At 47.0% G+C, this 23,240-nt stretch overlaps 1 protein-coding gene across 4 annotated transcripts; it reads right to left on the bottom strand.

The window, feature by feature from the left end:
* Positions 1-949: 949 nt before the first annotated feature.
* zzz3 (zinc finger, ZZ-type containing 3) lies at positions 950-22,920 on the bottom strand. Of its 4 annotated transcripts, none has more exons than XM_018734841.2 (12): positions 21,929-22,920; positions 11,453-12,948; positions 9,210-9,348; positions 7,796-7,943; positions 7,483-7,607; positions 4,818-4,889; positions 4,437-4,538; positions 4,010-4,105; positions 3,565-3,714; positions 3,294-3,428; positions 2,989-3,089; positions 950-1,137 (listed from the first exon to the last, which is right to left on the bottom strand). In XM_018734841.2, the coding sequence occupies exons 2-12, from the start codon at positions 12,883-12,885 to the stop codon at positions 993-995; spliced, it is 2,646 nt and encodes an 881-aa protein (XP_018590357.2). In that variant the 5' UTR covers positions 12,886-12,948; positions 21,929-22,920; the 3' UTR covers positions 950-992. The 4 variants fall into 4 exon arrangements, with proteins under 4 accessions (XP_018590357.2, XP_018590361.2, XP_018590359.2 ...); XM_018734845.2 differs by having other exon boundaries at positions 7,483-7,604; XM_018734843.2 differs by lacking the exon at positions 21,929-22,920 and adding an exon at positions 21,042-21,879.
* Positions 22,921-23,240: the final 320 nt, after the last annotated feature.

Genomic DNA, 23,240 nt, shown 5'->3' with positions numbered 1-23,240 from the left:
GGGTCAGGGTGGGTCAGTGAGCCGAGTTCATGGGTGGAAACTTGAGACAAAATTGTACAGTTACTATCTCTTTTTTTGCCATATATTTGTATACACCACGATTACAACAGTACACACTGAGAAAATAATCTCTACTCCCACAGGTCCGGGGGGGAGGGGGCTTCTTGGTCACAATACAGCCCCCCCCACGAGCATTCCCTTGCTTCTCGTCTTATTGGTGCTGTAGTGCTTCTGTGTTGGTAAGTGAAAAAGGATTTAGTGAGGAATTTAAAGATTAAAATAAAGAAAACCATGAAAAAACACAATCGGAGGGTGAGGAAAAAGCAGCTTTAACATGAAAGTGCCCGTTTTCTCAGCACGAGGCGCTGGCAGAGTCCACTGACAGGTTATAAGAACATTACCGTACTAGCAAACACTGATTGGTTAAAATCCCAGGACGAACCAAAGCAGCTGGCCTCTGCGCCCAGCCCCTTCCCATCCGTGACAAGAAAGCTCACCGATTCGGTTATAAACACTCATCTACAGACACGTAGCTATATCGTTTGCGCTCTTTGCGATCGCAGATCAGACACCTTGCCCAAGAGGTCTATTACGTGGCGACCCTGGCTGTATTCCTCACACACTGTAACTGCGTTTTTTACTTTCTTTTAAACCGGTGTTTTGGACACTAAAAGCTGATTAGGGCACCTTTGACTTCTTGGTTGGTGATTGTCGGTGCGCCTTTCAGCCGTGTGTTAACTGTAGAGACCTGTTACTGCTATGGCAACCATAAGGAGGCGTGGTCAAAACCGTCCCCCTCCTCCCCCCAACCATGGCAGGCTACCCCGGAAGGGGTAGGTGGCCTCAGGCAGCACCAGCATCCCCACCCTCCAGCAGATTCCAAGCGCTGAACGGTGGCGGCGGCGACGACAATGCCAGTCGGCAAAACTCCCCGCGGAGGGGGGGGGGGGGGGGGAGGCGGGGCCCACTCAGTACAGCCTGCTTTGCCTCTGTCATCTATTAGCAGGGAAGTAGTTGGGGTCCAAGTAGTTGTAGCCCACCGTCTGAGGCAGGCAGTAGTCTCTGTCCAGAAACGACTCCGCTTGACAGACAGGCTCCAACCGGTGGTCGGGCTTGTGGGTCTCGGTCACGTGGACGCTGCGGCACAAAGAGGGCGGAAGTTACGAACACGGGTTTCAAACTGCAAGGCTGCGTGCTCAACCTCACTTAAGAGGCACTGGCATAGCCAACGGAATCTGAACTGCTCCAGCCGTTCGTGGGTAAAATGCAGGCACCCGCAGTTAAAGAGTTCGACTACATATACTATCGCGTGTGAGCGACAGCGAGAGTGTGTTCCACTGATGTATGGATGAGTGACCCAGTGTAAGTAGTGTATCTAGCAGGGTAAGCCACCACGGTGAATAAGGTGTGTGGGCTGATAACACTACATAGAGTTCAGTGGAAGTCACTTTGGAGAAAAGCATCTGCTAAATAAACAAATGTAAACTACATGACATCCAGAGAAACCCTACACTGCATTCGCTCAGCAGTCTGCAACCTCCGCTGTGGAACGATGCTACTTGTTTCATCCGCGTCAGATGTTAACAGGTCAGCCCCCAATAAACGGTCCATTTTAACGTGACTATTATTGGGTCTGGGTCTTCTTGTACGAACCTTAAGGCCTACCTGAACATCGGCGTCTTTGGTGTCTTAACCGCTTTCGTTTTATGGAACAATTACTGCAGATCTGCATGCAAAACCACGACCGAACACCTGCGACAGCTCTACGCAAGGACTGTATTTCTGACATTAGACATGTTCAAAAGCCACAGTGGCAGCTGCAGTTATTTCATCTGATAGTCTGGTCCAAATACTCAGCTCTTTAACTATAAAATGCATCGGGGTCTCATGACAAAAGATGCATACAATTAGCAGAGCCACTTGTGAGTCTTGTAAATGGGTAAAAAGTCATTACATGATGTAGGATCTATGGTTACGAAGTGCTGGCCCACCAGGGTTCAAAGACCACGTACAGTGCCGTTCGCTAGGTACGCATTCATTCATGGAGAGTCACACAATGGTGGCCGCATTCTAGACAGAGCACGTTTAAAGCGGTGTCATGAAACAGTGCTCCACAGAACCAATGCTGTATATGACACAGAACACCCAACGCCACTAACTGATCCAGCTTAGGAAAAATGTTACTTTTATACCTCATCATAAAAATATAGGGCATATATACACAGAAATCACTGATTTCAACTTTTTCAAGTAGTAAAGCACGTATAAACAAATACCACATGTTACGTTAGAAACGCTACAAGACACGACCCCATCGCAGTTTCACCAAACATGCCATTAGGACGTTCTGCACTGCACGGTGCATAATTTCAATTCAACACTGTGAGAGATTCGCTATGTTTGGTCCAGTTCTGTGGTTAGGTCTCCGCCTGAATGTCAACACTTCAGTTATACCAAAATTTACACAAGTGACTTGTATAAAGTCTGTCTCCGCGACCCGGGCGTATTTAAAAACAGCAGACATGAAGAAAAGAAAAACTAATGTGCACATCTGAAATCTGGACATTTTCTCGGAAATGTACTCAAATCAGCAAGAGGTCTGCAAAATAAGGCCTAATTGAATGAAACTGTGTGTGACGAGCGCATTGTCCTCTGGGGAAAAGGAGGCAACATTCATTTTGGCAGACGTGCTTAATTAAACTGTACCGCATTTTCGTTTTTGGTCAAATGGTGTTGAGAGCAGGGGCAACGGAGGGGCCTATCAAAGAAAACAACTAATTAATTTAATTGGAGCGAAGACACTTTACCGCATTCGCAGCAGCCCGAATTCAAACATTATGACAACTACATAAGAAGATGTGCAACTGTAGACACTGTACTCTTATAGACACAAGAGGCAGGAAATAGGCATCGCCCGAATAAGGAAACTATACCTCGGAGTCAAAAGGACAGGAAGGACTAGGAAGGGATGGACGAGGAAGAGCTCACCATTCAGAGCAGCTGCTGCAGAAGTCCATGGAGCTGTCTGGTGGGCAGTCCTGGCAGTGCCACCGCACACCCTGGATGGGCTCCACCCCGCAGGCATCGCACTGCAGAGCAGAGCTACGGTCAAGAGGGGGCACCAGACACCAAGGCAGCTGCCCAGTGTGAAGGCACACCCAATCTCCCCATTCTTGCTCAGCACTTCCCACCAACCAATGGAGTCAAAAGCAACGTTTGCGAGGATTAACAGAATCTTCCAGACAAATGCATCGCACGCTACTGCCCGAAGTCAGCACGCCTGCAGGGCCCACCTTGTAGCCTGTGTGCTGTGTCACAGTGCTCTCTGCATGCATCTCCTGCAGCTTCTGCTTTTTCAGCCTTTTGAGGTCCAGCAGCTCCTTGTACTCCGGCAGGTGCCTGCACTCCATCGGGATGCTCTCTTCATCCTGCCACGGTGAAGTCAAAATGCTGAGGGAGACTACACAAGACAACCGTTTACAATCTTCCCCCAGATCAGTGCCAACAAATTCAACCTCTTCGCCTAAGCTTGAAACGCAACTTTGACCACGTGCGCGCACTCACAGAGTCGACGCCAGTAGAGTCCTGCATGGTGCTGTAGAAGCTAGAGCGGTCATCTTCGTCATCCATGTATACGGGCGGCTCGTAAGAGGTCAGGAAAGTGGAGGGCCGGTACAGGTGCTTATTCAGGTGATGTTGCCTCTTGCTGGAGGACTGCACAAAAGGCACACCAGTTCAAACATGTTTCCACAGGAAGTACACGCATTACTCGAAGTCATAAACAGCGCAATACACAGCTGGACATATTCAGTGCAACGCAACAGAACTATGCATACCCTTCAGCAAGCATCTTTGTGTAGCAGATTCAGACCTCAATTTCAAAGAGACTCGAGTGAAGAGCATTCCTTACAACTATAATTTAAGGTCCAGTAAACACATTGGCTGTAAAGACATCATCCAGACTGTGACAGTGACCAGAAACAGCGGAGAGAGGTGGCCTCTGGGTTACCTTTTTGCTGTATATGCACATGTTCGGTGTTCTTCCAGGCACCGGGATACCAGCTTTTGTCAGTTTTATGAAATACTTCTGTACCCTGCTGGCTACCTGTAGCAATACATTTTGAAAACAGCACATTTTTTAAATTAATAATTATTCATTAAGAATTAATAAGTCTTACCCACCCATTTATAGAATTAGTAATTGCCACAACAGCCACCTTCTGTCTGCTCCACTATCTGGTAGTAATAGTCTTCAGGTTTTTTTTTTAATTAAAAAAAAAAAAAAAAAAAAGACAAATCTCAGCGCTTCACCAAAGATAACAAAAGAAAACGGCGTCTATTCCCAAAAAAGGGGAAGGGAAAGGAGACTATTACCCTGAAGGGAAGCTCAGAGTGGCTCTGCGGATTGCTGAAGAAGTGAAAGATAGTGGGGGTACCTGCTTTGCTGTCCTGTTGCCCAGCTCATCCGCTATCTTCTGCCAGCGCTTGGACTCAACCTCCTCCGGAGGAAACTTCAGCAGCAGCTGTTCCAACTTTTTCTGTGCAAACCAACATGACATAAATTGGTCTGCCAGTAACAATGCATCACACAGCATGCTTGTCATCACAACATCAACGTTTTCCATTCGATACAGACCACAAACAGGGCCAGAAACCCATATGAAATCACAATTCTGTCTATTGGTTCTTCACATACTGCTAGGTACCTGACAGCTCAAAACAATTCACTGAGGTCCAATAAATTCTCCTCACTTTTTTTCCCCAACTAAAGCTGCATGCATGCACCCCACAGCTGATGTGTACGCAATGACCCATACCTGTTCCTCTACCGTCCACAGCTGGTTAAAGGTATCTGGTTTATTCTGGTCGCACACTCTGCCTCTGATCATCTGTGTAAAACAGACACAATTTACCACAACAAAGCATCACCAGGACTCCCCATGCAACATACCATAAACCAAGTTGCATTAGAAACACTTGAGAAATAAGCCGTTTTCCATTTCCCGGTGCTCCAAGGTTTACTAGTGTCAATGCAAATAAAGTCAGCTAGAAACATCAGTAAAAAATGGTGTAAAATCCCAACAGGTGCCACCCACCGGCAGAAAGGCAGCTGGTGGAATCTCTGCCATGAGCTGCATTGTGGACTCCACTAAACCATACCCGAATGACTGGGGCGGAGACTCGCTCCTCAACAGAGCGCATTTACATGTAAATCACTTAGAGAACCTAAGAGCTTTAATGTCGAGCCATGCTCATTGTTAACCGACTTTAAACACATCATCAGCAGGATGAAAGGAGGAGCGTGAATCCTTGGACTTTGAGAGCGCATATCAGTCTGCACGTAGGCAACACTTGGACAAAAACTCTGAGTAACAGTCACCTCTGCAGCAAAATCAATCTCAGTAAATCAATCCTTCTACTCAAAACATATGTGGCCGTTTTACACTGACTGATGCTGTCGGCGTGAGGGGTAAAGAAGGCAAACACAGTGCAGTGACAGTAAACTACTGTCCAAATGCTCTCGCATGGATGGATACATGACAAGTGGAAACGTACAGACAGCTTCTAGCTGACAGTAGGGTATGTCTCAAACTAACCTTAAAGTAATTTAATCACCGATTACATCAAGTCCTTCACCATTAGCGACCGCAGTTGGGACAAACACACACACACACACACACACACACACACAGTGTAGTTCCCCTGACAAGCAGTACAAACAGGGAGGACTGACTGCTTTCATGTTTCCATAGATACTTTCTCATCCAGGTAGAAGAGAGGGTATGACTGAACTGTTATTGCAGGGCTGTAATGAGTGCATGCGTTTCTTTTTAGTTTTGGTATTAGAAGGAAACGGTAGTAGGTGCCATAGTAGTCAAGAATACAGACTCGTAAATCTGAAGGCTGTGGTTTAAGGTCTCCTTCTCCATTATCGTTGCTTGAGGATCATCTGAATTAAGCCAATGACAGTAAAAACAGCAGATCAACTTGCAAACACAACTGGAACAAAAAAAAAAAAAAAAAGCCTGCGACTCCTTTTGTTTGTGGCAGCTGTTAGCGTAGCGGTTAGAGCAGCGGCCTTTGGATCCAGCATCCGGCTGCCAATTCGAATCGCACCTAGTGTAGAAGTACCCTTGAGCAAGGTGCTTACCTTAAATTGGTCCAGTAAAATCATCTCTAGCTTTACAAATGGGTAAATAATTGTAGGTAGCTTAACATTGTAAGTCACTTTGGAGAAAAGCATTAGCTAAATTGATAAATGTAAATGTTTTCGACTCCAGATACTTTTACATTTATTTATTTAGCAGATGCTTTTCTCCAAAGCGAATTCCAATGAACTCTATGTAGTGTTATCAGTCCACACACCTTATTCACCGCGGTGACTTACACTGCTAGATACACTACTTACAATGGGTCACTCATCCTAACATCAGGGGGACACACTCTCTGTCACTCACACACTATGGGGGAACCTGACCAGCATGTCTTTGGACTATGGGAGGAAACCAGAGCACCCGGAGGAAACCCACGCAGGCATGGGGAGAACATGCAAACTCCACACTTTTACACAGACCACAAGCACACACACACAGACATTTTCAGAACCGCTTGTCCCATACAGGGTCGCGGGGAACCGGAGCCAACCCGGTAACACAGGGCGTAAGGCTGGAGGGGGAGGGGACACACCCAGAACGGGACGCCAGTCCGTCGCAAGGCACCCCAAGCGGGACTCGAACCCCAGACCCACCGGAGAGCAGGACTGTGGTCCAACCCACTGCGCCACCGCACCCCCAGACCACAAGCAATAAAAACTTAATACGTATTCTGCTCTCGATTTATGTGCTAGTTCAAAATACGTTTAAATAAAACTTGGTAAGAATTCATTTTATCATTTATTATAATCAGGCAACACTATAATTGAAACATTTAAAATATATCGTCTACACAATCTCAGAGACAATACTTTTGACTGAATCACTCTACAAGCATGTGCAATGTTCCCCACCTCCTTGCCACTTTCAAATTTATCATCTACTTTGGTCTCCATGGTAACAGTACACCTCTTCATATGGCACTATTAGTCACCCTCTAACAAACTCCAGACATGTGCTGTGCAAATTAAATGCACTAAGCATTCTTACACTCCTATTATTTGGGCACACTTTACTGCCATCTACTGGCTTGGAGGGTAAATACCAGTAGCATTTGTACAGAAAGAAAAATTGCAAAAATTTCTTTGCAGCTTCAAAATTTGTAGCTCGACTAACTAACCAGGGTATATCCAGCTATTGCACAAGTCACATTACTTGAATTATTAAGCACTAAATACAAAGAGTTCTGTTTTTATTTCTGGAAAGTGTGACTCCAGACACACAGACGAGTGAAACTATACAAGACAAACACCGTACCACGATAACTGTGATAACTGTGTTTTGGAGCGTGGACTGTGGAAAGGCTGTTACACCTGGCCTAGGTGCATACCTGCACTCGGCTTGTGGAGGCGGGGTGTGTAGGAGCATCACTGGAAGGCAGAGCAGAGTACAGCGCAGAGGACTCCCCCTCCTTTTTGGAATCCGGTGGGCTTTTTGGTCGAGCAGGCAATCCTACTGCGGACAACCCAAAGCAGATAATGGGGACACGTTAAAAACTTATCAAATCAACTTACTAACTTCACAGAAATTGAGGGGAAAAGGTGACAGAAATATCAGCGTCCCATCTAAGTTCCCAAAAGACAGAGGTGCACAGTCTAGGACGGTAAGTTGTGCTTGAGGGGTCAGCCTGGCTTGATGCTCACCTTTGTCAAAGACGAGCTTCATCCGCCGAGTGTTGCGCTTCCTGTCGCAGAATTCCCGCTCGAGGTCCGCGAGGCCCGAGGTATACTTCTCCCACGCGATGTCTGGTAGCTGGACCACTCGTTGTGGCCGGGGGACACCTGCCACCAACTGGCCAACGCAAGACCACGAAACCACACACACGTTTACACTCACATGGGACTACCACAACTCAAAGAAACCCATAGAGAAACAGACTCCCAAGTCTACAGAGCACAAGTAGGAGAAACTAACCCATCAACACTATTAATTCTATTGCTTGACTGGACTGTTATCAAAAGTGTGTTATACAGACAAAGCTAGATATTTAACTGAAGAAAATTAGATTAAGAAATCAGCATAAGCTCATGATGCTCAGGGGTACAACACCAGGGACCTGAACTGGCAACCTACTGGTTACAAGTCAGTCTTTAACTGAGCATCTACATGCTGACCCTATGCAAGGCATCAGTCGACATTCTCGAAGCAGATTTTAGACCTGAGCTCATTCTGCAGTCCAAGACTCCATCTGAACAAGCTCCGTTGAAGACCATGACCGTCTTTAGTGCGCTAACTTCAAGCCGCTTTCACGTTCTTCATTTGTTAGTAACGGCAAGAAAAACAAAAACGTTCTAGATTTCAATTCTGTCAGAATACACCAAATGAGCTCAGCTAAATTTCACAGACAACACCGAGAAGTAGGCAGCTTGGAAATGAAAAGCGAGAGATTACGCAGCATGGAGCTCTAGAAATATGTTTCCTACAGAAGAGCCTAAAAAGTAGCAGTTTTCAACACTCTAGGTGATGATCCACCTGATGTTGCTCAGAGGGGGTGGCTCAACATGGGGAGAGGGAGGGTTCAAGAACCATAGCACATCTAAGGCCCTGGTCTTAGATGCTCCCACTAGACCTCCCTGGTCCCCATACTTGGGGGAGAGAGGGGGGATTTCCATCAGGAGAATACATCCAGCTAACTAAAAGGACAGAAAATTAATAATTAAAGCATGGCTTTCCCTAAAACACACCAGCTCCAGTTTTAACAAAGACAGTGGTACTAAGACACAGTCTTACTGTCCCTTCTGCCATAGCTTCCCCTACTGCACAAGTGCGTAAAACACAGGACACGAAAGGTCAGCAAGCCAAATAAGGGCTGAATAAACAGGCTTTTTACCCAAGACTTCCGGCGCAAGACCCAAAAGTGGCCGAGCAACTGGGCCTTACGGAACAGTGTTTAGTCTGAATCGTATCATTAAAACATCCAGCTGTGTAAATGCACGGGAAAAATCAAGGCTTTTGTGAAGACGCAGCACGTTACAAAACCTTCCGGTCTAGAAAATGACCGGGCCTAAAAGAATTCGACGTAAACGCGCTGCGATCGGCCGACTCGTAGCGCCGTACCTGTTTCTGCAGCCGCTCCACAAACCCGATGGGGTCATCCAGGGCCTTCCTCTGATGCTGAGCCAGAGCCTCCAAGTCCATAATGGCCTGTGTGCGCTGGGCCTCAAGCACACCGATGGTCTGCAGCAGCCTCTGGTAGCTAGGGGGCAGGGAGCGCATGTATTATTGAAGCCCAATTGCAGAGCGCATCGACGCATCAAACTTGGGGCCGTGCGACTATGTATAATTTAATGGGTGGAATAAACCAGAAACAAGAATTTTAGCAAAACATCCCAGTAGGTTCCCGCCCTCCTTTACCAAAATAAGACAGAGGGACACCGAAAACGCAGTTAAGCACCTAAAACTTCTATAATTTAATAGTACGAGAGGGGAAAGGGCCGAGTTTGCATAAATTGCGGCTACCCATAACTTTTCTTCTGCCGGTTTGAAAAATAAAAGATGCGCCAGTATTCTGGCCTCTTATTGAGACCATTTCGCATGCCAGGACTCGAGTACTTCAGAAACTACCAATGCAATCTCATCACAGGATAACTCCCGGCTTCTTTGGAAACGTCGTCATGTGAAACGGGGACAGGTAAACACCAGAGCCAAGCACCGTAAGCACGTGAGACAATCGTGCGGCGCAAGAGGGTCAACAGGGTGAAAACACTCCATGTCGATAAGGCTGTTTTCTGTACGTTTTACGACCCGGTTCACTTTGCGCTTTATGCACGCATACACCAGCAACTGTTAGACTGTCAATCAAATACATCCAGAGCTTCATAGCCACAGAAATACTGCTACGGGAGAGCTCAGATGAATGGTCTTCTGTTTTGCGATGCCATATGAGACAAAAGAGCGCCACTAAGCAAACACGGATATTGCATTAAACGGCGCTGCCTCTGAAGATGAAGCATGTTCTAATGTTATAAACGGGCCACAGAAGAGGCTTTCTGTTTGCTCATTTGCCTGAATTGGCAGGCAGCCATGAGTGCAACCAGCCTGGTGTATTCAGTGCCAAACTGCTGGGTAATGAGTCCCGCAAACTGCACAGATGTCACCCTACAGCAGGGGGTAATCCTGCATTAATGTCACCAATGCTATGCACCACTAATATCCATGCAAGCCTAAACCTACCCAATGTTCATCTGGCTCCAGCACCACAGTGCAAATGGGTATACAGAAATGAACCGTGACAATATCAACACTTGAATTCTATTTAATGATAAAACAGTTCCACATGTCGATCCAAAGAGTTTCAACAACCGGCTGGCTCGGCGTGAGCCTCCACGCCCGAGATGTGCGAGCTGCTTCACGTGGGTTGCTGTTTAGACCTGCCTATCCTCTTTAAGCAGGTGCAAACGGGCACCATACCCTCCTGCTTTACCCGTCGTACACCCCGATGGAGCAGGCTGTTGAACTTGCTTCCCAGGCAATGTCCTCAAAAGGCATTCAATCTCAAACTCAAGCACCAACGAAAAACAAAAAGGAAACAGCTGCATATCACTGTTAGAATCAAATGGTAGCAGACTTTAAATATTAAACCTTAATTTTACAATCCAGAATTTTGTACACTGGAAAATGTTACTTGCGCTAAGTATAACGAGGGGGGGGGGGGAAAAAAAAAAAAAAAAAGAACAAATCTTTATTTCCAAGTTGTGTTTGGGAATGTTAACTGGTAGAAATGCACCCCTTTCGTTTGGCTTTCACCCCAGTGCTTTAGGTATGTCCGACATGGGGCTCCAGAAGGACACAATCTGATCCCAGTCTGACAGCGAACAAACAGCTGTAAATAATTACATGCCAGAGGGCTGTGTGTGGGTTAAAAGTTAAATTTTTCTGCTTGGGGGTCTGTTATTGGGCCTGTTGTCCTTGATGAATGCTGCCTACATCAGGCCAATTGGAAAACCCGGCTGCTGCCTGCCCATTTAGTTCCATCTGTCTTTATCTAAGACCATTGCTGGCACCAAAAAAAAAAAAAAACCCCAACCATCAGACACTTCGCGGTGCTCAAAACAAGCATCCCACAGTGAGTGCTGGGTCTGTTTTTGAGGGCAAATGCCAATGCGCTGCAAGGGCCACTTTAATAACCCCAAAGTCATGCCAACACTTCTAACTTCTAAATGAACTTAACTGAACTAATTTGGTTCCGGTAAATCAGTCTTATTTAACCCTAATAATCATTAGCGAAGCCAAACGTTACAAGTAAAGAAAACTTTTCCAAACATGCAATGGAGTACAAAAGTGAATGGCATCTCACATACTCTTTGTTGTGTTTCAAAGCCAAATGATCTGACTCAAAATAATAAACGTCTGGATCTTCTTCATCCTCCTCATCTTCTGCAAGAGCCAGCACGCCAGTATTCTCTTTGGTGGATCTGAAGGTTCTGCCCTCCATCAACACTGCCTCCCGACTGGCCTTAGTTTCCACCTCTCCTGGACACACACTGGCTAACCGTCTAGAGGGTGCCTCCTCCTCTGGCTTGGGACAAGCCTCTCCCAGAGCCTTGGGCTCCACCCCCATTTCCTCCTCCTTCAGTCCATTGTCCCTGGAGGGAGGGCTTAGTTTGGGAGGGCTGCTTTTGCCCCGCCTGGGTGAAGTCCTCAGCGCATATCTGTGTTCTTGGGGTTCGGTGAAGCTGGGAGCATCAGCAGGGCAGTCTGTGTAGCCAGTGGGTTGAGAGTCAGCTTCCCCTGAGATGCATGGGTTGTCCTGCGCTGTGCATAGGCCACCATTGGTGCTCTCAACAGCTGGCTCCTGGGACAGTCCACTAACCTCCCCCACCACATCCAACACCTCCTCCTCTGCTGCTGGGCTCCCTGAGGAGGCGGCGGCGACTACAGGCAGCGGGGGAAGGTCCTGCTTGCCCAGTGCGCTCAGCCCACCAGGCTCAGCCTTTTCGGAGTGTGAGTTTCTACAAGGCACGTCAGGTTCCAAGATGAGGGATGCCACTGCCTGGCCACCATTCAGCAGACCAGCAGAGGAGGCACATGGCTCCTCAGGGGCCATGCTGGAGCATTCTGTGTTTGACGTAGGGGGCTTGCTGCAGGATGCCTCCGCCACCCCCGAGTCCTGCTCATCCAGCCCGTTGGTGACCTTGTGGTCCCCACTGAGACTGACAGGCTGGTCATTTCCCTCTTTTGAGCAGGCCCCCAAGTCAGCATCAATATCATCCCTGCTCTCCCGTACAGAGATGAGCCCTGCTGCTTTTGGGCCCTCCTCATTTTCCGCAGCCTCTCTGGAGTCACAGGCAGATCCCTCGGTCTTGGCGAGGGATTCTTCCTTTGGCTCAGGGGCCTCACCAGAGCGGGAGCAGCATCTGGCCCGCTTCTGAACGGGCGAGGCATCCCGGGCCAGTCGGATCTCGCAGTTGTCCACCTTGCTGGAACACTCCCTTTCAGAGAAGGACAGGCCACGTTTCCTGGGGCTGGAGCAGACTTCACGCTCCGCCTGCAGGTGCTTCGGATCAGCTACCTTCCCATGATGGCCACCCTTGGGAGAGGCCTGCTGCGGCGTGCCATGCTGTTGGCTTTCCTGCCTCTTCTTGGGCGAACGTGCCCTGGGCAGGGGCGCTGGCGAGGAGTCATCTGACTGGGCAATGCTGCGGTTCCTGAGGGTCCGGCCGCAGAAATTTTCATCCAATCCATTTATCCCAACTGAAGACCTGGTAACACGTGTGGAGCGAGAAGCAGCCATACTATGGCAAATCCCTAGAGTCTCCTCATCGTGGTCCGCTCCTTGTCAGCACGATGTAGGCTCCTGCACAATAGAGAGAAACAGCAAGGGCGAAAAGGAGACAAGAGCATCAGTCAACACTGCCTGCAACACTGGGAGTCCTAATAAGATCTGGAGAATAATTTGTTCCAAGCAGAGAGAGAAAGCAAAGCTTCTAAAAACAAACTGGAGCAGTGTAATATTTGGTTGCAACAAAAAAAAAAAAAAAAAAAAAAAAGGAAAAAAAACAAAGAAACAAAACTTGTTGAATTAGTGGTCACAGGAAACACTGGACTGAGAACCTGAGACTGAATATTGCAACTATGGTATCTGAATAACTTAACATATTAAAAACGTATTCATATGACAATCATGCTACTACAATGACGATGGGCTGCATCCAATCTGTTGTGTGTTATATATCAAGTTAGATAACGGTTCTGTCTTCTCTCAGGGTTTAATCTGAGATACTGCCAACTAAAAAGTAAGAGAGGCTGAAATCCAAGGTACAGTCACATCTGGAATGGTGCTGGACAAATCATGTAGGACATCATACTACTGAAATGTCAAACGAACTTCAAGTCCAGTTTTATTCATCTGTAAAATTGAACAAAAATCAGCACAGCTCCTGTAATGAAACGAAACATAAATATGGCTTGGGGACTGTGCTCTTTGCAGAATTCATTTAAAATTTTGGAATTTTTACGGTATCTTCTTGTGAGCAGTTACACATATACACGGTGAGAAAATGAAGAACCACAGATGAGATGGATTTGAAAAGACATCAGATTTGAAAAGTTATGATAAACTTTAAGTAGACAGGACATCAGAAGCACTTGGAGAAAATCTTGGCAAGTGAGGCAGGTGTCAACACCCCTTGCCAATTTACTGAACACAAAATTAAGACAAACTGTAAACTAAAATGGATAATAAGCGAATAATCCTGAATAACAGTGTAATTTATTCCAAACCTAGGCTTAATCTGCATCTGAAAAACTCGATCCTTAAACTTTTCAAGTAGCTCATATTACAGCCATGCAGCATAACATGACCGCTGCACTGGACTGCCAGTGTGCTAGATTTGAACCCTGGTCACAGAATAAGATTGTCCAATATCCATTTGGAATTCTGTATTATTCATCATCAGGAAAAAAGAAAGATCGACCTAGGATGACAAAAATGTCTGAATTACCAAACTACCAAAACTCAGAGTCATCCTAATTTAAACCCAACATGGCCCAACAGTACTGCTTCAGTCACTTATGGAAAAGAAAAAATTACCCATCATTTAAGCCCCATGAAATGCTCCAAAAAATATGGGCTATACTACAAAGTATAATAGTAGGTAAAAAAGAGCCTTCATTGAACCAGACAATGCGGTGAGCCTTCACGTGAAATCAAGCTCATGCTGATCTGAGCGCGTTTTACAGCGAAGAAGCTGACCGCATACAATAGCTCCTGGCATCCAGGGGTTTGTCGATCTGCACATATTCGCCGCAGCTTGCGTTTCATACAGCACACGGCATCTAACACTCGCACCGGAGTCGCACAGGAGAATAGGGAGAGCAACACAATGCTTGGAAACCTTTCCAGTTTTGTGGTTGTGCAAACCGGTCTTTGCAATGTTTCTCGCACTCTTCAAACAATAAACCAGATGAACGAGAGTCGTATTAATCGGAACGGTATCTAAAATAACATTTAGCGAGAACAACGTTCAAACGTTTGCAGCCCTTCGGTTTTCCGTTAACCTACTCCGAAATCACGGAGGTTGCACCCTGTAACATCACGCACGTTCGGCCAGACAAACTGGAACAATGTCCGAATTCAAACGGTATCCGCTCGTTCACGAGTAACTGAAATGCCATGAGTTTTAAGAGCAAGCTGCATACGACGCGCTTTCCTCCCATCCGCTGGAAGAGCCGCCACCACCACGTGAAAGAGCTTTCTCTGTGAATGCCTGTTAGCCAGACCCATTTCTTCAAGAGCTGTGATACAATGAAGGTGTATTTTGGTTTATCCCATTAATCACATGGGAGAGACCACCTGGAAAGGTGTCTAAAGTGCAAGGCTTTACTAGGACAACACTCTGAAATGAGAGTATGGAAAATTCTAGCAGCGGCCGTATTTGAGCACAGGGCCATGTAGCAGGTAGAGCGATGCATCGAGGCCAGGAACTGAAACTAAAAACATCTCTCGCCGCACCTTTCAAATATTGCTCTGTAAAAAAAAAAAAAAAAAAAAAAAAAAGGGAACTCAGGACTGGTGTGCACCTCAGTGTCAAAGGGGTAGGCAGAAAGAGCACTGCGGGTGTTAATGTCGCAAGAGGGACTTAGTGGAGATACTGTAAGACAAGTGGACAACATGCATCAGAGTCCATTTGACCACTGGTGTACGAAGCAGATGCAAAGAATTCAGACCAACTAAATATCAATCAGTTCAAGGTCTGAAAAGTACCATTGAGATGCACAAAAAAAAAAAAAAAAGCCAGACACTAAATTTCTCTGTAAACCGGTATACTACTACACTGTTTTCAGAATCAAACCATACTCCTGGCAAGCCAGGTCTACATCTGTTTGGTGGTGCCTCACAAGATATTTTTACAAGCAATACAAGAATTATGTAGGCGGGAAGAAGCAGTGTCAATTTAATGCATTTAAACACATGGTTATTTTGGGAAAAGCATGGACAGAACAACATCTGACAATTCGCAAATCACTACGGACGCCCTCCTTTTAACCATTAATCAACTCTCATCCCGACAGGAAGCCACAGCTCATTTCCCCTTTGCTCAAAATTAGCTGTTAGCTACGTTTCCAAATAAACAAATTCCATTCGGTTGCTTCCGCGCCTGTGTTGCGCAATCAAGGTGGGGTGGGCGCGCTGCTCGTTTGCGTCTCGGCGAATATGAGGACCACAGCGTTTAACAATGCTCCGCTTCGTCCGCATGCATGAATCGCCAACCTGAATGGTGAAAAAACAAAAAGGTCACGCAAGTCAGACGGCAACACATCCGCTTACAGCTGGCTTTGCACGGGTGGCACTTGGACAAAGCTGTGAGTAAACAGGACACCGCTACCTCACAAATCCAATCGGGGGAACCTGCGTGTGGAGTTCACTGTAACGACAACCTGAGAACTCACTAATATGGGCAGCCTGTTGGCACACGGAGAATTCAGCCATTCCAAGAGCAGCAGCGTAACAAAAGACAGCAATATGTATAATCCAGGATGCGCTCTCATCTGCGACAGTGCCTCTAGAAGCTCGAAAGGACACCAAACTAAGTGTCACAGGCTGAACTCCTCCAAGAGACCCTGCTGTTGTAACCTTGGGAAATCCTTAAATTTGACTGCTTCAATAAAAAGAAGAAAAAAAATCCAACTGCAAAGACTTTGGGTTCAACTGCAGCAACAGGCAAGAATGCAGATGTAACTGCTCAAGATCTCAGACACGCAACCAAAGGGTTGCTGGTTCAAGTCAACAACGGTCCTACTGTAGCAACGTTGCGCAAAGTAATTAACCTTAACTCTAGTGGGGGGGGGAGTTACATAAATTTGTAAAAGCATAGCTGTGCTTTGGGGAAAAAGTGTTGGCTAAGAGGTGCAGAAGAAAATAACTACTGTGGGCTGAAATGCCGCCTAGATAGCACTCACATTTCACCATTCACACACCAGCTCAGAATTATGCAGTGATCCTTGGGATACTGAACTTATCCAAGCAGGCAGAAAGATGGTACAACAGCAGGCTAAAGTTATCCACCTCGAGTACTCAATTAGAGCATTGATATTATGTACAGCGTGATTAAAAGTTCTCAACAAATTACCGCCTTCTCAGAAGCTGCCTCGCACAAGAATTCTTTGGAGTTACCGCAGGTCTTTAGAGGGCTTAATAAAAAATAAAAAACATACAGTCATGAAGTGCTCCCATACCAGGGACTGAAAAGAAACTGTTGAGCTTTAAACGGTACTGGTTATTTAGTAACATCAACCGAATATCGATGGCTGTTCATTCAGAAATACTTCGACAAAAACTAATTTGGGTTAAGTCATGTGTTTTCCTGGAGCGAAGTCTGCTTTTAAACATCTGTGTGGCATTTCCCACTCTGTCCTTTGTAAACATCCACGTACACATTCACCGAGAACCGCGAGACCTTCACACTGACTTACTTTAGTGCGATAAATGATTCAACGTCATTCCAGCTAAATTTTAAAAAGGCCTGACGGTTACATACGATATGCTGCGGAACTCTTTTTTAAAGCCTACTATCATAAATGAATTTTAATTGGTGTTAATGTCAGCACAAGGTCAAATTTTCAGAGTTTGCAACCTCAAGAGGAACATTTACCGTCAAAATGCACATTGAGACACACAAAATGGCAGTCTAATTTTTTGACAGGAGGTTAGACTTTAATAAGAGGTTGCACACTACAACCAACAGGTTAAGTGTTACAAATACATATACAGACAGAACCATGGCAAAAATTGCACAAGTTAATAGAAATAAGGCATACACTTGGTTATTGACATCTTGCTCATTACTGAAATAACTCAGTAGTACAACATGTAATGCAGAACTTCCTTAGGTAACACACACCGATCAGCCTCAACATTAAAACCACCGAGAGACAAAGTGAATAACATTGATTATCTCGTTACATTGGCACCCGTCATGGGTGGAATATATCAGGCAGCAAGTGAACAGTCAGTTTTTGAATCTGATGTGCTGGAAGCAGGAAAAATGGGCAAGCGTAAGGACCTGAGCAACTTTGACAAGGGCCAAATTGCGAAGGCTAGATGACTGGGTCGGAGCATCTCCGAAACGGCAGGTCTCGCGGGGCGTTCCCGGTTCGCCGCGGTTAGTACCTACCGAAAGCGGTCCGAGGAAGGACAACGGGTGAGCCGGCGACGGGGTCGCGATCGCCCAAGCCTCACCGACGCACGCGAGGAGCGAAGGCTACCCCGATTTGGTCCGATCCCACGGAAGAGATACCGTAGCGCAAATTGCTGAAAACCTGAATGCTGGCCATGATAGAAAGGTATCAGAACACACAGTGCATCGCAGTTTGCTGCGTAGCCACAGACCAGTCAGAGTGCCCGTGCTGACCCGTCCACTGGCAGAAGTGCCTACAATGGGCACGTGATCATCAGAACTGGACCATGGAGCAATAGAAGAAGGTGGGCTGGTCTGACGAATCACGTTTTCTTTTAGATCATGTGGACGGTTGGGTGCGTGTGCATCGTTTACCTGGGGAAGAGATGGCAGCAGAATGCACTATGGAAAGAAGGCAAGCCAGCGGAGGCAGTGGGATGCTCTGGGCAATGTTCTGCTGGGAAAGCTTGGGTCCTAGCATTCATGTGGACGTTACTTTGACACATACCACCTACCTAAAGATCGTTGCAGACCACATACACCCCTTCATGGCAACGGAATTCCCTAATAGTAGTGTCCTCTTTCACCAGGATAATGCGCCCTGCCACACTGAAAAAATTGTTACAAGGTTCAAGGTGTTGACTTGGCCTCCAAATTCCCCAGATTTCAATCCAATCGCATCTGTGGGATGTGCTGGACAAACAAGTCCGATCCACGGAGGCCCCACGTCACAACTTACAGGACTTAAAGGATCTGCTGCTAACGTCTTGGTGCCAGATACCACCGGACACCTTCAGAGGTCTTGGGGAGTCCATGCCTTGATGGGTCAGAGCTGTTCTGATGGTACAAGGGGGACCTACGCAATATTAGGCAGGTGGTTTTAATGTTTTGGATGATCAGTGTATCTATCGTGCAGTTATATACCATGGTGATTGTACGTATCTCTTTCAACAAGAATTAAAGAATAAGGGTAAACCATTTTTTTAATAAAATAAAAAGAGGTGTAAAACCTCTGACCAGTTTAAGATCTTCAATCTTGCACTGAGGTGGTACACAATGACACAAAATGGAAGAGGCACTTGAAAGGAAGGAGTAAAATACCAAACAAAGCAAAAAGGTACTGAGAAGAGCAAGCCAAGAACCCAGAGAAGTCCAGCCACCCACGTGTGGAGCATTATCAGCACATGTCACGCAGCAGATAAATCAGGTGGTAAACGACAACAACTGCATACAGCAACGCTGGCGGACTCCAAAAAGTGTGGCCGCTCAACTGCCAAGGCTGAGCTACAGACCTCCACCATGCTGTCATTGAAATCATTCCTGCCATCTTTTATTAATCACTTCAAACAAACTAGTACCATGAACCCTCATTTGTCCAACTCTGCCTACAACAATGGGTTTGCATACTCACGTACGTCCGGTGATTTTACCCACATACACAGCTTTTTTTTTTTTTTACCATACTAATTCATAGCAAGTACCGCTATCTAGGGACTTCCTGGATGAGAACCTCATACTGTCAGAATACAAGGGCAAGAACCCTAAACACTGTGCTCTCTGCTGCCTCATATTATTGTTTAAGAGACTCTTCTCCAAAACAAGTTGCAAAGTTAGTCTCTCAAGTTTTTACCCATTTATACATCTGGGTAATGTCTACTGAAGCAATTCACAGCAAGCACCTGATGCAGTGCTCCTGAGCAAGAAGCAAGCATTTGAACCCAGCTCCTGCAAGAGTATGGCAAAACGGCTCCAACCACTATGCCACCTACTGCCCCCTATGAAAAAGATTTTTAAAATCTGTCACTTGATCATATCTACTACTGTTAACTAATCTCTCATCCATGGCAAAACATTTGCATTTATTCACTTAGGAGATGCTTTTCTCCAAACCAGCTTACAAAGGATACTACGTAGTGTCACTAGCCCACAGACCTTATTCACCACGGTGACTTACACTGCTAGATACACTACGTATAATTGGTCACTCATCCATACCTCAGTGAAACACGCTCTCTGTGTCACTCACACACTATGGGGAGACCTGAACAGCATGTCTTTGGACTGTGGGAAGAAACCACAGCGCCCAGCAAAAACCCACGCAGACACAGGGAGAACATGCAAACTCCACAGACTGAGCGGGGATTGAACCCACGTTCTCTCACACCACCCAGGCGCCGCGAGAGAGCAGCGCTGTCATTTATTTATTTATTTCTCCAAAGCGACTTACAATTATTTACCCATCTTACTGGAGCAATTTATGATAAGTACCTTGCTCAAGAGTACTACAGCTAGCAGTGAGACTTGAACCGACAACCTTTTGGGTCCCAAGGCGGCAGCAGCTCTAACCACTATGCCACCAGCTGGCTCTGGCTGATCCCTTTCAAGATGCAGAAAGACTAGTGTGCCGGAGCAGAGGAGCGGGACCCAAGCCGAGCACCCAGCGTACATCTTCCTGGAAACCAGTAAGAGGGCTCAACAGCCACCAATCTGTCTCTCCATGGGCACGGAGGGTCACCAAACATCCACTGGGGTCGGGGCCTCCTGGAGCGACCTGGAAGGGTAGGGAGAGACCTACCGGAACAGCCGCTCATCAAGCGTGCAGGAAGGAAGTTAACTTGTTGCCACATACCTGCATGTTTTCACAAATTTGGAGGTTTTAGATCCCCCCCCCTTTTTTTTTTTTGGACTAAATTTTGCATTTTGCCGTTTTTACTTTAAAAGTCGTGCACTTCCTGCACGTGGCACAGTTTTACAACCGCTCTCGCGTTAAACTTTAAACTAAGTCACTTTCATTTTCCACACGTGTGTTAACAACGTGCAACCAGGAGGAAGGTTTACGAGGTGATTTACCTGACACTGCTCTGCTGCGGCCAGTGAGAGGAACCCCGGCGTCGGACACAACTCAAGTGTCCAAAAAAATAAAAAAAAAAACCCAAAACAAGCTGGGGCTTTAATTATAGGAAAAACAGGCGGAGCGCGAGACGGGCTTCGGGGCACGTGCGCGCGGCGGTTGACGTCGTGTGCGCGCGCTTCCCTCAACTCGATTAACTCGGCTGACTAACTAGTTAAGGAATAAACGCGCCGCTTGGCTCGGACGTCGCTTCTGAGCGGACAAGTTCGTGAAACTAGGCGAGTGGGAAACGCAACGCTGCTGGCGGACAGCTTCGCCAGTCACAGCACGGACTCCGGTCCAGCTTAGTCGGCTCTGAGGACGGAACGAAAAAGTTAACGACACTAAGTAATTATTCACTACTAAGTTGCCCAGACTCACTGGTGGCTCGCTGTGCTGGTGTGGGCTGAGCACCGCAGAGAGAGTATGTTATCCTTCTGGCTTGTGTTCGCCTCTGCTCCAGCTCCCCAGCGTCGTGCCCCCTACTTTAGCCGCCTCTCCGCCGGGTCCGGGTCTGCCACGAGGCCTCAGTCACTGGGGCAGCAGAGGGAGCCGCGCAGGGCTCCGGCCCGCCGCCGCCGCCGGTTCCCCGCAGTGAGTGAGCTAACAGCTCGCCTCACTCTCCCTTCTCTTATGTAACAGGAGCGCTTTCCCCATTTCACCGCCGGCGCCGTTCCCTAGTAGAGCAAGTGAAGACACAAGACAGAGGGGCCACAAAAGAGGGAGACGCGGCTGAGCAGACCGGCGGCCGCCGTACCCTCGCCTCGCGTATCCTGCACCACCGCTGACACACATTAAGGGGCTAGCTGTGTTCGCTAGCCGCCTAGCCGGCCGCGCGCGTCTCGCCTCAACAACAAAACTAGTTCTCCGCTCCGTCCGGCCGCCCGGTTCGGCTTCCTCGCAACACGAAGGACGTGCGGACAACGGGGAGGGGGGGAGATAGCAGCGTTGAGGGCCGACGATCTACCGGGGTTGAGCGAACAGATGGCCCTATGGCTTTGCTCACTCGCCCGCCGCACAGGAGAGGGACGCAGAGCTGCGATTGTCTCGGCGCACTGACTGACTACGGCCTCGAGCCGATTTTTTTTTTTTTTTTTCTTCTTTAAAGCCTCGCGGCCGAACGAACGGCTGTGTGAGTGTTTCTCTCGCTCTCCCCGCACGCGCACCGCCAGGCACAGCCCCGGCCCTCTCGCGGTGCCGTTCGCGTCCGTACGAACGATTTAATTTGCAGAAAAACGGCATTTAAAAAGCTGGAGAATCGCACTTACCTCACTTCCGCAAACGGTGTGCAGCGCGCTCGGCCGCCGCCATGTTTTTTTCGCTCTCTCTCTCTCGCTCTCTCCGCGCCCCTGTGGCTCGGTGTGCGCCGCGCGGTGCCGAATCCCACAATCCCGCTGCGCCCCGCGCGCTGCCATGCATTGTGTGCGTTGTGTCTGTGTGCGTGTGCGCGCGCCGGCGCGCGTGCAGCCTCGCACAGCTCTGCGTTCACCAGTTACTGCTGCAGTTGTAAAAAAGTGCCCCTGTTTAGCACAAACTAAATTTAAACTACCCTCTGCAGTTCCAGTACTTGTAAAATTGCTGCGCTGTCGTTGCACAATCTGACACAACAAGCTTTCTGTGATGAAGATGTGGTGGTGGTCAAAATTTTGAGTCGCACTTCTGGTTTCTTCACCGACGTTACACATACGAACATGGCCTTGGTATTGAAGGGACGGTTTGACAGGAGTATAAATGACACCAGGAAACAATCAATTTCGCAAGGAAAAAGTAGCTCATTACAACACGCTGGACATTATGAAAGCAGGTGCTCTGCCCCCTAGTGGTAATAAAATAAAGACGCACTGACGCGTACTGTATATGTATATGGTCTGTACATTTACAGCATATATATTATAAACCTACAGCTAATAGACAGCGCAGTGGTGATGAATTTGCATTTTTGCATGGAAATTTGTGCATGCATATTATACAAGTATGAACATATCAAAAAACATCCACCGCAGGTGCTGGCACTGAACATGTATATGTTGAATATACATATGAATATATTTCCTTATCCAAACAGATGGATAAGTGGACACTGAATTACTCCTTAAAGTCACGCCAGGCAAAGACAAAATACAGCTTGTTCACTTGCTTTTGCTGTTGGGTAAATATAGCTAATGGATAAGTTGGGCATTTAGGAGCTTGATGAATAACTGTTGTAATCTGGGAGTTAGCATTTTGCTGTGTAATGTACATCTGCACAAAATTAATGAAACACGGGACTCTCGGCCAATAAACGGACAAGCCGAATAATACAAAATTTAAGTCTGGAGCTTACAAGATTGAGGATAATGGTGTTAATGGTTCCCAAAATGGCCAGGGAGCCCAGATCCAGAAATGACTTTATCTACCTATTTACGAAGCTGAAGACTAGTTTACACCATTTATAGTAATACCATAAGCACAAACTTCCAGTTCGTCTGTGTCCGATGACACATTTACATGGTCTTATTTCTACCCCAATTATTTCCATAATTGATGTTGCCAAGACAAAGTGTGTTTCACAAGATGCAACCCAGAGTGCTACCTCCTTAA

The sequence above is a fragment of the Scleropages formosus genome, chromosome 3, assembly GCF_900964775.1.
Source record: "Scleropages formosus chromosome 3, fSclFor1.1, whole genome shotgun sequence".
NCBI lineage: Eukaryota > Metazoa > Chordata > Actinopteri > Osteoglossiformes > Osteoglossidae > Scleropages > Scleropages formosus.
Note: the sequence above shows the minus strand (reverse complement) of the source record. Positions and strands in the feature narration are given on the sequence as shown.